General features: G+C 33.0%; 2 protein-coding genes and 1 non-coding gene across 3 annotated transcripts; 1 reads left to right on the plus strand and 2 right to left on the minus strand.

Annotated features, from left to right (window-relative positions):
* Window positions 1-412: 412 nt before the first annotated feature.
* On the minus strand, window positions 413-2,055 carry LOC120579952 (50S ribosomal protein L2, chloroplastic). Its single transcript, XM_039832720.1, has 3 exons — window positions 1,559-2,055; window positions 646-859; window positions 413-563 (listed from the first exon to the last, which is right to left on the minus strand). Exons 1-3 carry the CDS (start codon window positions 1,914-1,916, stop codon window positions 413-415), a joined length of 723 nt encoding a protein of 240 aa, XP_039688654.1. The 5' UTR covers window positions 1,917-2,055.
* A 459-nt stretch (window positions 2,056-2,514) lies between these two features.
* On the plus strand, window positions 2,515-4,856 carry LOC11444658 (protein Ycf2). The gene has a single exon (XM_024780521.2). The coding sequence runs from the start codon at window positions 2,895-2,897 to the stop codon at window positions 4,797-4,799; it is 1,905 nt and encodes a 634-aa protein (XP_024636289.2). The 5' UTR covers window positions 2,515-2,894; the 3' UTR covers window positions 4,800-4,856.
* On the minus strand, window positions 2,641-2,714 carry TRNAM-CAU (transfer RNA methionine (anticodon CAU)). The gene has a single exon. It is a non-coding gene; the product is annotated as a tRNA-Met (tRNA).
* Window positions 4,857-13,268: the final 8,412 nt, after the last annotated feature.

The raw sequence follows: 13,268 nt of genomic DNA on the forward strand, positions 1-13,268 counted from the left end.
GTTACGCTACTGCGTATAATTTTTTTGGCGTTGCATAATGCGTATGATTTTTTTTATAAAATTTTGATTTTAATTAAAAGTAAAATTGTAGATGTCTTTTCTTCAAAAAATGACTAGATGTCTAAAAAAATTATACTTATATATATATATATATATATATATATATAGAGAGAGAGAGAGAGAGAGAGAGAGAGAGAGAGAGAGAGAGAGAGAGAGAGAGAGAGGATGTATCTAGTGAGAATGACTTCCGTATGTGAGAATGTGAGAATACATTATTTGCCCTTCAGATTAAAATGGAGGGCTTAGATTTAATGTACCAATAAATACATTATGTGGACTATCACCTTCTTTTTTTTTATTTCATTCTCACTGAACACGTTTATATTTTCAGATCTTTCACTCTCTCACAGCTTTAACTCTTCTCTTCTTCATTCTGAATGTCGCTTCTTCTTCCCTCATCATCAACGATGTTTTCCGGCGTCGCCAACCTTCGCCGGCACAAAGCACGCCGTCGCCACCCTCCACCATCTGTTCCCAGTCGGAAACCCACCGCTCCCACCTTCCTGCACACTTTCGTGATTGAAAATCCCATAAAGAAAACCATTTCAGATCCAAATATATATATATATATATATATATATAGAGAGAGGATCCGTTGACACCAGGATCCCTACTTGTCCTACTGTTGCTGAGCAGTTTTTTGATATCAAACGGACCTCTCCAGAAGGTAATTTTAATGTTGCCGATTTCCCCTCTTTTGCAATCAGTTTCGCTACAGCACCAGCCGCTCTAGCTAATTGTCCACCCTTTCCAAGTGTTATTTCTATGTTATGTATGGCCGTGCCTAAGGGCATATCGGTTGAAGTAGATTCTTCTTTTTGATCAATCAAAACCCCTTCCCAAACTGTACAAGCTTCTTCCAAAGCATACGGCTTTCTGGATGTAGATTATGATATCTATACAGCTGGATCTTATATATATATATTGTATAATTCTTATATTATGACATAACGAAGTACCACATGAGTGGGTATATAATATAGGAATCTAAATCTGCCAAATCAGTCATGTTATGATATTCTACATCCTAGGTCTTTCTGTTCCTTCATCTGGCTTATGTTCTTCATGTAGCATTCAGACCGAATGACTCTATGAAATTACGTTGCTACTTACACATAGTACAGGTAACGTAGGAGACATTTCTATTTTTCCCGGGGGAATCTTTAGAATTACCACTGCTTAGCTTTCAATTTGCCTCTGACCATCAAATGAAATGTGAATAACCCGTGTCTTCCCCCTTTTGAAACGAAACAAGGAGAGCTTCGTGTTCTGTCGGTGCTTGAAACAATTTTGTCTTCTCCATATTACTATATCTTTAGGGTCAATAATTTTATATGAGAAACTACTGAACTCAATCACTTGCTGCCGTTACTCTTCAGTTTTCTGTTGAAGTCTATCCTGTAGAGGTACTCAAATTGGATCCGTGATCGATTGATAGGTTTCGCCGTAAACCTAATTGGTTACTTCCAATTACGTAAATCAATAGTTCAAACCGCACTCAAAGGTAGGGCATTTCCCATTTTTATAGGAACTTCTGTACCATAAACAATGGTATCTCCAATTATAGCCCCTCTGGGGTGTAAAATATATCTTTTCTCACCATCCCCATAGTGTATGAGACAAATGTGTGCATTTCTATTAGGGTCGTATTCGATAGTTACGATTCGACCATATATGTCTTTTTCATTACGTCGAAAATCAATTTTACGGTATAGACGCTTATGACCTCCCCCTCTATGCCCTGCGGTAATGATTCCTCTGGCATTACGGCCTTTACCACAATGATGCTGTCCATAAATCAAACGATTTCGTGTGCGGGTGCTCGGGATAGAAGTTTTGTATAAATGTATCGCCATGCTATTAAGTGTATTTTTATTTAAGTTCTTTTCTAAGAGGTAGAATAGAATAACCCGGTTGAAGCGTAATGATCATACGTTTGTAATGCGGTCTATGTCCCATAATAGGTCGCATTCTTCTACCATTTATTGGGAGTCGATGACTATTCATAGCTATTACCTTGACACCAAAAAAGAGTTCGACCCAATGTTTTATTTCTGTCCTAGTTGATCCTGATTCGACATTAAAAGTATATTGATTTTTTCCCAATAACCGAATACTTTTGTCTGTAAATATTGCATATTTTATTCCATTCATAAATCTATTTTCTTCCCTATGAGTTCTAGTCTCAATACGAATACTAGTTTTATTTACTGTTCATATATTTAAATTTGAATTTACCACACCAATTCGTTATAATGGATGATGAGATTCCATTGATACAGAGCCAATCGGTCTTTTTTTCTCTGACAGATGGTCAGAACTTCGTCTCGATTCAAATCATACTAAGCTAATAGGTCCACTACAGATACAGATCAAATTTTTTTTATTTAAGTAAATAAATTACGTAAATTCAAAATGATGGAAATCAAGAAATTAGTTAAATAAATAAATTACGTAAATTGAACGTAAATTTAAAATGATGTAAATCAAGAAATTAGTTAAGTTATTTAAGTCAAACAGTTCGGATTGATTCATTCTTGAACAAAAATCGACTTTATGGGAGGTAGGGTTCTATTGGCGTGCATCCAGTAGGAATTGAACCTACGACTTCGCCAATTATGAGTTGGGCGCTTTAACCATTCAGCCATGGATGCTTCGTGGGAATCCTAGTACCTCATGAATAACCAAAATCAATTGAAGTGAAATCTTTTGGATAAATCAATTCAATATATAATCAACAATTCATTTTTATATAATCAACAATTCATTTTTAATATAACACCAATCAACAATTCATTTTTAATATTTTAATATATATAGGAGTCTTACTTAATATGAAGGAACATCTGTTCAAATTTTGGATTTTAGAATTGAGAGAGATATTTAGAGAGAGCAAGAATTCTCACTATTTCTTAGATTCGTGGACTGAATTCAATTCAGTGGTATCTTTTATTCACATTATTTTTCACCAAGAGAGTTTGATAAAACTCTTAGACTTCCGAATTTGGAGTATCGTACTTTCACGCAAAGGCAATCGATATTTCACGATCAAGAATGTAGTATTTTTTGTAGTAGGGATCCTTATCTATCGTATTAACAACCGAAAGATGATCGAAAGAAAAAATGTCTATTTGACAGGGCTTCTTCCTATATCAATGAATTCCGTTGGACCGAGCAATGATACAATGGACGACTCAAAAGATTCGTTCAATATCAATTGGTATAGTAAGTTGATTGTTCCGCTCCTGTATCGAAAAAAGATCTCTGATAGGGATGAGGATTCGAAATATCATACGCGGATGAATAATCATTTGTTTCCAAAAGAAATCAAAGAATTTGTTGGGAATCCTACAAGAGCCGGCCGGTCTTTTTTATATGACAGATGGTCAGAACTTCAGCTGGATTTGAATCCTACTGAGAGGTTATTTAAGAAAGAAGAAGATGTTTCTTTTGTTCTTTTGAGGCAATCGGAAAATAAAGAAATAGCTAATATAGTCAAGATACATATGTATTTACAAAATACTGTCTCAATTCATCCTATTTCATCCGATCCAGGATGTGATGGGGTTGCGAAAGATGAGCTTTATAGTTCCGATTCATTCTTGAACAAAAATAGACTTTTTGGGTTATTTGATCTATTCCATGACCGGAATAGGGCAGGATACTTGTTACACCATGATTTTGAATCAGAAGAGAGATTTCAAGAAATGGCAAATCTATTCAATCTATCAATAACTAAGCCGGATCTAGTGTATCATAAGGGATTTTCTTTTTCTATTCATTCGTCCGGATTGGATCAAAAACAAAAGTTCGTAAATGAGGTCAACTCCAGGGATGAATCAAAAAAGAAATCTTTATTGGTTCTACCTCCTCTTTTTTACGAAGAGAATGAATCTTTTTATCCAAACAATACCTATGGATACATAAAAAACCTATGGAATCGATTCCATCGCAACTCGGAATATGGAATTCAAAGGTATCAAATAGGAAAAAATATTTTTAATCATAGACCTACAAGGAAATACACGATCAACCAACATTTCTCAAATTGGAAAAAAAACCATAAGAAATGGCCTCTTATTTTGATTTATCAAACCGAGAGATCTATGAATAAGGATCCAAATGCATATAAACACAAATGGTCCAATGGGAGTAAGAATTTCCAGGAACAATTGGACTTTTTCATTTCTGAGCAGAATAGCCGTTTTCAAGTAGTGTTCAATCGATTTCAAGTAGTGTTCGATCGATTACATATGAATGCATATTCGATTGATTGGTCTGAGGTTATTGATTGGTCTGAGGTTATTGACAAAAAAGATTTGTCTAAGTCACTTTATTTCTTTTTGTCCAAGTTTCTTCCATTTTTGTCTAAGTCACTTTATTTCTTTTTGTCCAAGTTTCTTCCATTTTTGTCTAACTCACTTCCTTTTTTCTTTGTGAGTTTCGGTAATATCCCTGTTCATAGGTCCGAGATCCACGTGTATGAATTGAAACGTCCGAATGATCCACTCGGGAATCAGTTGTTAGAATCAATAGGTCTTCAAATCGTTCATTTGAAAAAAAGGAAACCCTTCTTATTGGATGACTTTTATACTTCTAAAAAATCAAAATTATCCTTCAATGAAGGAAAAATATCACCATTTTTGTTCAATAAGAGAGAAAATTGGATATCATTCCATACTAGAAAGAAGCAAAAAAAAAGAAGAAGAGAAGAAGAAGCGCAGGAAATCTTTTTATAACATGGATTTCTCAATGATATCTCACGATCAAGAGAATTGGCGGAATCTGCTGAAACCATTTCATAGAAGTTCATTGATATCCTCTTTTTTAAAAGCACATCGACTTCGATTCTTTAATAATCAATATGCGGTAAGGTCCTGTAATTATGATTTTCTTAAGTATGTTCTTACTAGAATTGATGATTCAGAAGGGAAGAACCATGAGTATCTCAAATTAAAGTCACAGATGATGTATTTGTTTTATAATCGATATTGGATTCATACTCAATATTCTGAGAAAGATTTTTCTGGGAAATATTTACGATCCGAAAAGAGAAAAAAACACAGTCCTTGTTTAACAAAAGATTCTGAGAAATATTTACGATCCAAAAAGAGAAAAAAACACAGTCCTTGTTTAACAAAATGCTTTGAAAAAGGGCCGATGTATAGAAACTATCAAAGAAATAGTGTTTTTTCAACTCTCTCAAAATTGAAGCAATTCCAACCATATATAATACAATTGTTACTTACCCGGACAGGACATGAATATCTAAATTTAATATTTTTAGATACTTTTTTAGACCTATTGGCGATACTACGTAGGAGTCCTAAATTTCAACAATTTGTATCCATTTTTCATGATATTAGGGATGGATCCAAGCGAATTCTTCGGGAAAAATTGTGTCTTTCACCACGGAATCCTATAAGTGAGATTTCGTGTAAGTGTCGACACAATTTTCTTGTGCACGTCAACGAATTCGTTGACACCAAATCTCAACCATCAATTTTGTCTAATCCAATGGTCCATAATTATTGGTTCAATTAACTTGTGTATCTTTTTTTTCCTTATCTCACCTGATCTTCTGCTTCATCTTCTCCAACACACATCAAATAACCAACCCATTCAATATCGATCAATGCAAACCCATCCAAAATATAGAAACACAATTTTCATGTTAATTTCACCAATCAAAGAAATTTAAAAATTGAATAACTTAATTTCAAGAATAATTCTTCCGTCCGAATTTCAAGAACACAACTAAAAGTGGTGAAACTCAAGAACTCAATTTAAAAAACAATTTTTTTGTCTGAATTTAAAGAACTCAAGAACACAATTAAAAGCAATCTTTGCTTCTCACATATCTGAATTTCAAAAGTCAATTTTCAAACCTAAAATTCCACCAATCAAAGTGAAACCATCGAAAATACCATGAATTCATTAGCTTCCTTTAATTCCAATCGATTACATGAATAATAGATAAATTATTTGTATACGTTGCAATCTATATGAGAAATAAATCAAGGAGTGGAGGTGGTGGAGAGCAGCGCATTGTCCAGAAAAAACAATTGAGCATCAGTATGATTTATTTTTTTGTTGAACAAACATCATTGTGATTTTAAATGGCCATCAAAAGTAATTAAGTAAGGATACATTAGCGTGAGTCAATTTAGAGAATATTACTAGCCTTTGATTAAAATAGATTGACGGTTGAGATTTGGTGTCAACGAATCCGTTGACACCTGGTGTCAACGAATCCGTTGACACCTGGTGTCAACGAATCCTGACTCATATATATATATATATATATTGCACCTTTATATTGTAACAAATTATGCATATCTTTTTCTTATTCAAAAATACTAAACATATATGTTTCCATGACACCAACAAATATAATATCATATAATATAAATTCCAACATTTATAATAGTAATTTTTTTTAAGAAATCATCGGACTTCTTCATGAGATTGTCAAAACAATGCCAATTGAGACTAGAAAGAAACTGTGTACGAACATTGTGTTGAAAGATAAAAGATATTATTTTCTAATTTGTCAGCATAAGATGATATGATTTTGTATAAGTTTGATAATGACCTGAAAGATGTCTTTCCTTATTATGCAGTGAGAATATAGTTGATGTAACACTATGGGAAAAATATTCTGTAGCTTTATCATTTACCATCTATTTACCTTGAGTTCTTTGCTTCCATTTTGTAGTCAATGGCAACCCAAAGATATGTAACAATTGTTCAGGTTCGAGGCTGCTCATCAACCTACATTATCCGGTTGTTGAGAAGTTTAAGACTTAGTAAGTTTGCATTATGATTTCACAATACAGTGTTAGAGTAAATTATTATTTCACAATCTGATTTGATTGTTTTTTGACCATATTTCTTGAATTGTTCTCGTGACGTTAACACTTCTAAAGCTCAGAGTCAAAACATCAGTCAGAACTTAAGTTAGAGTTCGGCTTCTTCTTAATGTACTTCGTACAACGATTTTTCCAATCTGTCTCAGGTTAGGCCAATTGTTGAATTTATAAACTTAGTCAAGGTCTGCTTTTTTTATGCACAAACATGCTTTGAATTTTTTTACGCACAAATTAAAAATACATATTGCATTATTCTGTATTTTATGTGCATAATTTGTGTTAGGAATTAGGATACATATTGCATCACTATTTGGAAAGCAATTAACTAGTTTGGATGATATTATGAGAGTTGCACCAAATTAGGAATGATTTGTTTATTTTGATTTCCCTAACAATTAACGTTAATATTTTGATTAAATTAAACAAGGTTAATTAAATAGGGTTAATACATTAAAATTAAGCAAAAAAGTTAGGTTAAATCTAGGGCAAAATTTTGCGTTTGGGTTAACTTTAAGAAATAAAATAGGTTAAGTATAGCAAGACGGGTTAACATTTATAAAAAAATGATTAGGTTAAGTATAGCGAGAGGGGTTAACAGTTATTCCTTTAAAAAAAACAGCATCTAATTGGGAAAATAATTTTAACTAGACTTTCCACCCGTGCTGCCGCACGGGTCATATACATTGTAGATGTAGTAGACAAAAACAAATCTCAATGCATATCAAAGAGAATGAAATATGTGGTCCCAAATATATGCAGATGTTGGAATTCGAACCTCAGACACCACACTTATTCACCTTAAAAATATTAATTTTTATCAATTGTGTGTTACTTCATTCTTTTGTTAAAATTATATGTCAATGTTATATAATTGGTATGTTACTTCATTTTTTTTTTTTTTGACAAAATGTTACTTCATTCTTTTGTAAAAATTATATGTTAATGTTATATTATGTACCTAAAAATAGCTCATTCTTAACCTCAACATGTAAAATGTTTTATTTAAATAATTTTCCTTTTATCGAATATTTGGCCTTTACCGTAAATGATACCCTTTAACTGTTTATTGAAATGTTTCTTCCATCTGTTTATATAGATTGCAAAATTCAGGTGCATTTTGTGGTAGATATTTAACAAAGAGAGTTCAGTTCTAATTTAGATTAAAAGTGTAATATTAAAAAAAAAAAATGTTGCTATAATCTTTCAAAACCCTTTTATTCCAATAGGGCGATTTGTTTTGTTGAAGAAATAGGGGGATTTGTTTTGAAGAAATAGGGGAAATAAAGCGATGCTGATTTGCTTTGTTCATGAAAATATGAGATTAGGTGTGAGCATTAGGGTTGTTCATGAAAATAGGAGATTAGGTGTCAGGGTTAAAATAGTTAAATTATGCAATAGGGTTTAGGTTAAAATTAGGGCTTACAGGTTAACTTTAATATACAAGAAGATAAGAAGATTAGGTGTGACCATCTTCTTCTTCTTATTCCTAAACAAAGCTTTGTTGCCCTAATTTTAACCTAATATTTTAGCAACTTTTCCCTCCTTCAAAACCTAACCATATTTCCTAATTCCCCTCCTCCAAACCCTAACCATGATTTCCTAACTTCACTCCTCCTAAAACCTATCTAATTGATTTTCATAAACCATATCTCCTAACTCCCCTCCTCCAAACCCTCACCAATATATTTTAATCTTTTCTTCTAAACCGAAATCTCTTTTTAAAACCATACCTTTCTCTTAAACCGAAATTTCTACCTATCTAATTGATTTCCATAAACCATATTTCCTAACTCCCCTCCTCCAAACCCTCACCAATATATTTTAATCCTTTCTCCTAAACCGAAATCTCTTTTTAAAACCATACCTTTCTCTTAAACCAAAATTTCTTAATCAACATGGCTTCCATACCTTTCAATCCCTTTCAATCTTTTGTAGGTCCGTTGGTGAAAAACCCTCTTTCCGATCTTGACAAAACAATCAACAAGCTGAGACTGAAATACAGATCATATATCGTTGAATATGACATTGATGTTGTATGTGTTTTTTGCGAAATATACATATTCTACATTATTTGCATTCTATTTTATCAACGTTTGTGATGTTTTTGTTTGTTATTTTTTAGGGAGTAGTATGCTTGCCAAACATGTTTGGCGGTGATTTCGGAGATCAAATTGGGCGCTATGCAATATTGACTGATAGTTTCACAAGATTATCCCCTACTCGGTTTTTGATCCCCCTATCCATTTCCTTCTTGACAAGATGAATTTGCAAGCAACTTTCGATGACTCTCTCCCCCCAATAACATCTCTTCTCGCTTATCGTCACAATATCACTGACATGGTTCTTGATTTCGAAAAAAATTAACTGAGTATGATGTTACTAAAGGTTGCATGGTATGATACACTTTTCGTGTCCACCTTAACTTCTTTTGTTCCTTTTCCGTTTAGTTGATATAAGTTACATGGATTTCTAATTTTGCAGATTCTACTTTACACCGGCAATGTTCCGTAGATGCTTGATACACTCTTAACAACTGTGAATATTATCGATGATTGCGGTAACAGATGGGTTTGTGAGCTAACTTTTGCAACTTTTCCTTATGAAAACTTCAAGATAGGACGGCGTTGGAATAGGTTTGTGGAAGCTCGCAGGCTCCGTGAAGGTGTGAAGATATGAGGGGGTGCTCCGATGGTTGGGTCACATGATACCATCTACCTTGATGTTATTTACAATTAGTCCATGTTTAGATAAATTGTGCAACACCTTTCCACTTTGAATTTTAAGTTTTAGTTTCTTAGAGTTTTGGAAGCATCTATTTTTTTGTCTTTGAATTTAGCAAATGTCCCTTGAATTTCATAAATAATTTAGCCTTGCTTGCTTTGGTTTTTGATTTATATATTTGTGTTTGTGCTGCTCAAACAATTTAGTAACGTGAATTTTGATAACAAGGGAAACTTATATGTGTGTGTATGTTTTTGTGTTTCTGAATCAATTTAGTAGCATAGTTGTGTTACTGAAGCATTTTAGTAGCATAGCTTTTAGTAACATTATTAGTAACAATTACTACCTTTTGGTGACACTTTTAGTAACATTATTACTAACAATTACTAATCCTATTCTCTAAAATACGTTTTGGGTGGAAACAAACTAAAATCCTTATTTCTCTCATTCAAGTAACTACAAAAGATTTCATCCACATCTCTAAAATATTTTTTAGGTGGAAATAAACTAAAATCCTAATCCTAATTTCTTTCATTCAAGTAACCAAGAGATTTCATCCACATCTCTAAAGTAACTTTTTGGTGGAAACAAACTAAAATCCTTATTTCTCTCATTCAAATAAGTAGGGGATTTCATCCACATCTCTAAAATATGTTTTGGGTGGAAACAAACTAAAATCCTAATCCTAATTTCTCACATTCAAGTAACTAAGAGATTTCATCCACATCTCTAAATTAACTTTTTGGTGCAAACAAACTAAAATCCTTATTTCTCTCATCCAAATAATTAGGGGATTTCATCCACATCTCTAAAATATGTTTTGGGTGGAAACAAACTAAAAATCCTAATTCCTCTCATTCAAGTAACTACTAAAGATTTCATCCACATCTCTAAAATATGTTTTGGGTGGAAACAAACTAAAATCCTAATCCTAATTTCTCTCATTCAAGTAACTAAGAGATTTCATCCACATCTCTAAAATATGTTTTGGCGAGTCAACTATGGTAATTCTTAAGTAAAAAAAAATGTCCCATCAAAAATATTAATTTCATTTTATTCATATTAATCTTTATCCAAAAATGTTGGGCATAATTTTATTCCACTTCAACTACATCCCTTTGTTCTGCGCCCCCTCCCTATTTACATGCCAATTCTTAAGTAAAACAAAGTGCCCCATCAACAATATTAATTTCATTTATTCATATTAATCTTTATCCTAAAATGTTGGCCACTTCCTAATTTTGTTCCACTATATTGTGCTTATCCTGATAACTAATACTCTTTATTGCTCAACCGACATATCCTACTAACACGTATTGCACCTTTTTCCCTATAAATATATCATAACCTATTAGCCAAACCATCTCAATCTAAATAAGCATCCTCTTTCTTGGAAAGGAAAAAACAAGCCAATGATGTCTTCCAAATACACTCCAATCTCAGCTGTTTCTGGAGGAAGAAAGAATCTCAAGATGAGTGTGCGAGTTGCTCACATTTGGCGCCAAAGAATACCATTGTTGAACAGGTTAATGATTATGTGTTAGACTTGATTCCTGGTGAAGAAAAAATATATTTGAGTTACGATACACCTTATCATAAAAACATAGATGGTGACGCAGTAGATGACATCCACACTCCTGAATTCCTCAACACCATTGTGGCGTCTGGATTGCCAAATCATCGGTTGCGACTGAAAGTAGGAGCACCTGTCATGTTACTCAGGAACATGGATCAAAGTTTGGGCTTATGTAACGGTACGAGATTGATCATTACAAAGATAGGAAAATTTGTGCTCGAAGGACGGGTAATATCAGGTTCTAATATCGGTGAGAAGGTGTTGATTTCAAGGTTATCGCTAACACCATCTGATAATAGAATTCCTTTCAAATTTAAACGAAGGCGGTTTCCGATATCTGTCTCATTTGCAATGACTATTAACAAGAGTCAAGGTCGGTCGCTAGAACATGTTGGTGTCTACCTACCGTCTCCTATTTTTTCACATGGACAGTTGTACGTCGCAATATCACGGGTTACTTCGAGGGGTGGTTTAAAAATATTGATTAATGACGACGACGACGACGATGCATCAAATGTGGTCTACAGAGAAGTTTTCCGTAATGTGTAGGACTTTTTTGTGTACTATTCATTTTCTTACTTATTGAAACTATTTGCATGTCAACGAACTTCAATTTCCCTTTCAAAATTATATGTTATTTTAAAGTAACAGGAACTACGTACTAGAATTATGGAACAATAACAAAGTCTTTGGTATTGATATTTTGCTTTGATTCACGACAATTTTTAGATTCACGCGAACTACAATGTCTTATTTTTTCAGTGAATATTATCTTTTTTAAATGACACGTGCGTTAGCACGGGTCAATGGTCTAGTTAGGGTTAAAACAGTATTATGCAATAGGGTTTTGGTGAAAATTAGGACTTACGGTTAACTTTAATATATAAGAAGATATTAGCAACTTACATAGCTCTTTCACTCGTCACCGTCAACGAGATTCTAAGACACGTTAAGCAGCGAACTTGAAGAAAAAAAATCTGGTTCTTCTCTAGCAAGAGGTAATTTCAAACCCTAGTTTTTCTCATTTCAATATCTCGTTAACTTTTCTACCAAGAGGTGATTTCAAACCCTAGTTTTTCTCATGTCAATAGCTGGTTAATTTTTCTATCAAGAGGTGATTTCAAACCCTAGTTCTTCTCATGCCATTATCTGGTTAACTTTACTTCTTTTTTTTTTTTTTTAAGAAATCTGGTTAAATTTTCTAACAAGAGGTGATTTCAAACCCTAGTTTTTGTAATTTATTCAACAACAAACAAGGCTTATTCCATTGATCTTTTAAATCTTCTTAATAATTTGTCTTTTAATTTCCTTAGATCTTTCTCTATTTCTAGTGATTTGATTCTCTTTATTTGATCTACCCATCTTATTACTGAATCCACATATATTTTTTTACATGTCCAAACCACTCAAGTCTAATTTTTGTATTTTATTATTGCAAATAAAATATGGAATTTTGTTTTGGATTTCACTTTCACAAAGGTCGTCTTTTGGCATCTCACTTATACCTTTTGATATATATATATATATATATATATATATATATATATATATATATATATTTCTTAGGTTGGGTGTAAAGGAAAGAAAAGGAAGATTAGGGATAGTCGAAGCAAAGGATGAAGAGTAAAAGAGATAAAAAAGAAAGAGAAAAAGACCGGCTTAGTGACTTGTGTGATTCTGTTTTGCTCAATATAATGAAGTTTATGGACACAAAACAAGTTGTTCAAACTTGTGTATTGTCTACTAGATGGAAGACACTTTGGCGAAGAGTCACTACTCTTGCATTGAATAATTCAGTATTCGCTCGTGGCTTACCCAATTATAATCAATTTGTGTTTTCAGTTCTGTCTCATCGTGACAAATCAATTTCTTTACAAGATATTGTTTTAAGAAATGAAAGAGGCGTTGAACCTAAACTTGTGGACGCGGTCATGAAATATGCTATGTCACATAATGTCGAGAATTTCACACTTGAACTTTATTTGAATTTCAAACCCGGTTACACTTTGCGCCCTAGCATCTTTTCTTGCAAATCTTTG

The sequence above is a fragment of the Medicago truncatula genome, chromosome 4, assembly GCF_003473485.1.
Source record: "Medicago truncatula cultivar Jemalong A17 chromosome 4, MtrunA17r5.0-ANR, whole genome shotgun sequence".
NCBI classification, from domain to species: Eukaryota; Viridiplantae; Streptophyta; class Magnoliopsida; order Fabales; family Fabaceae; genus Medicago; species Medicago truncatula.

Excerpts from the sequence above, each read along its gene's own strand:
- LOC120579952 (XM_039832720.1), bottom strand. The coding sequence starts at position 1,916 with ATGGCGATACATTTATACAAAACTTCTATCCCGAGCACCCGCACACGA. Across the intron at positions 860-1,558 it reads GGGAAATGCCCTACCTTTGA|CCGATATGCCCTTAGGCACG; the intron begins GTGCGGTTTGAA and ends AATCTACTTCAA. Across the intron at positions 564-645 it reads CTGGTGTCAACGGATCCTCT|GAAGGTGGGAGCGGTGGGTT; the intron begins CTCTATATATAT and ends GAAAGTGTGCAG.
- LOC11444658 (XM_024780521.2), top strand. The coding sequence starts at position 2,895 with ATGAAGGAACATCTGTTCAAATTTTGGATTTTAGAATTGAGAGAGATA.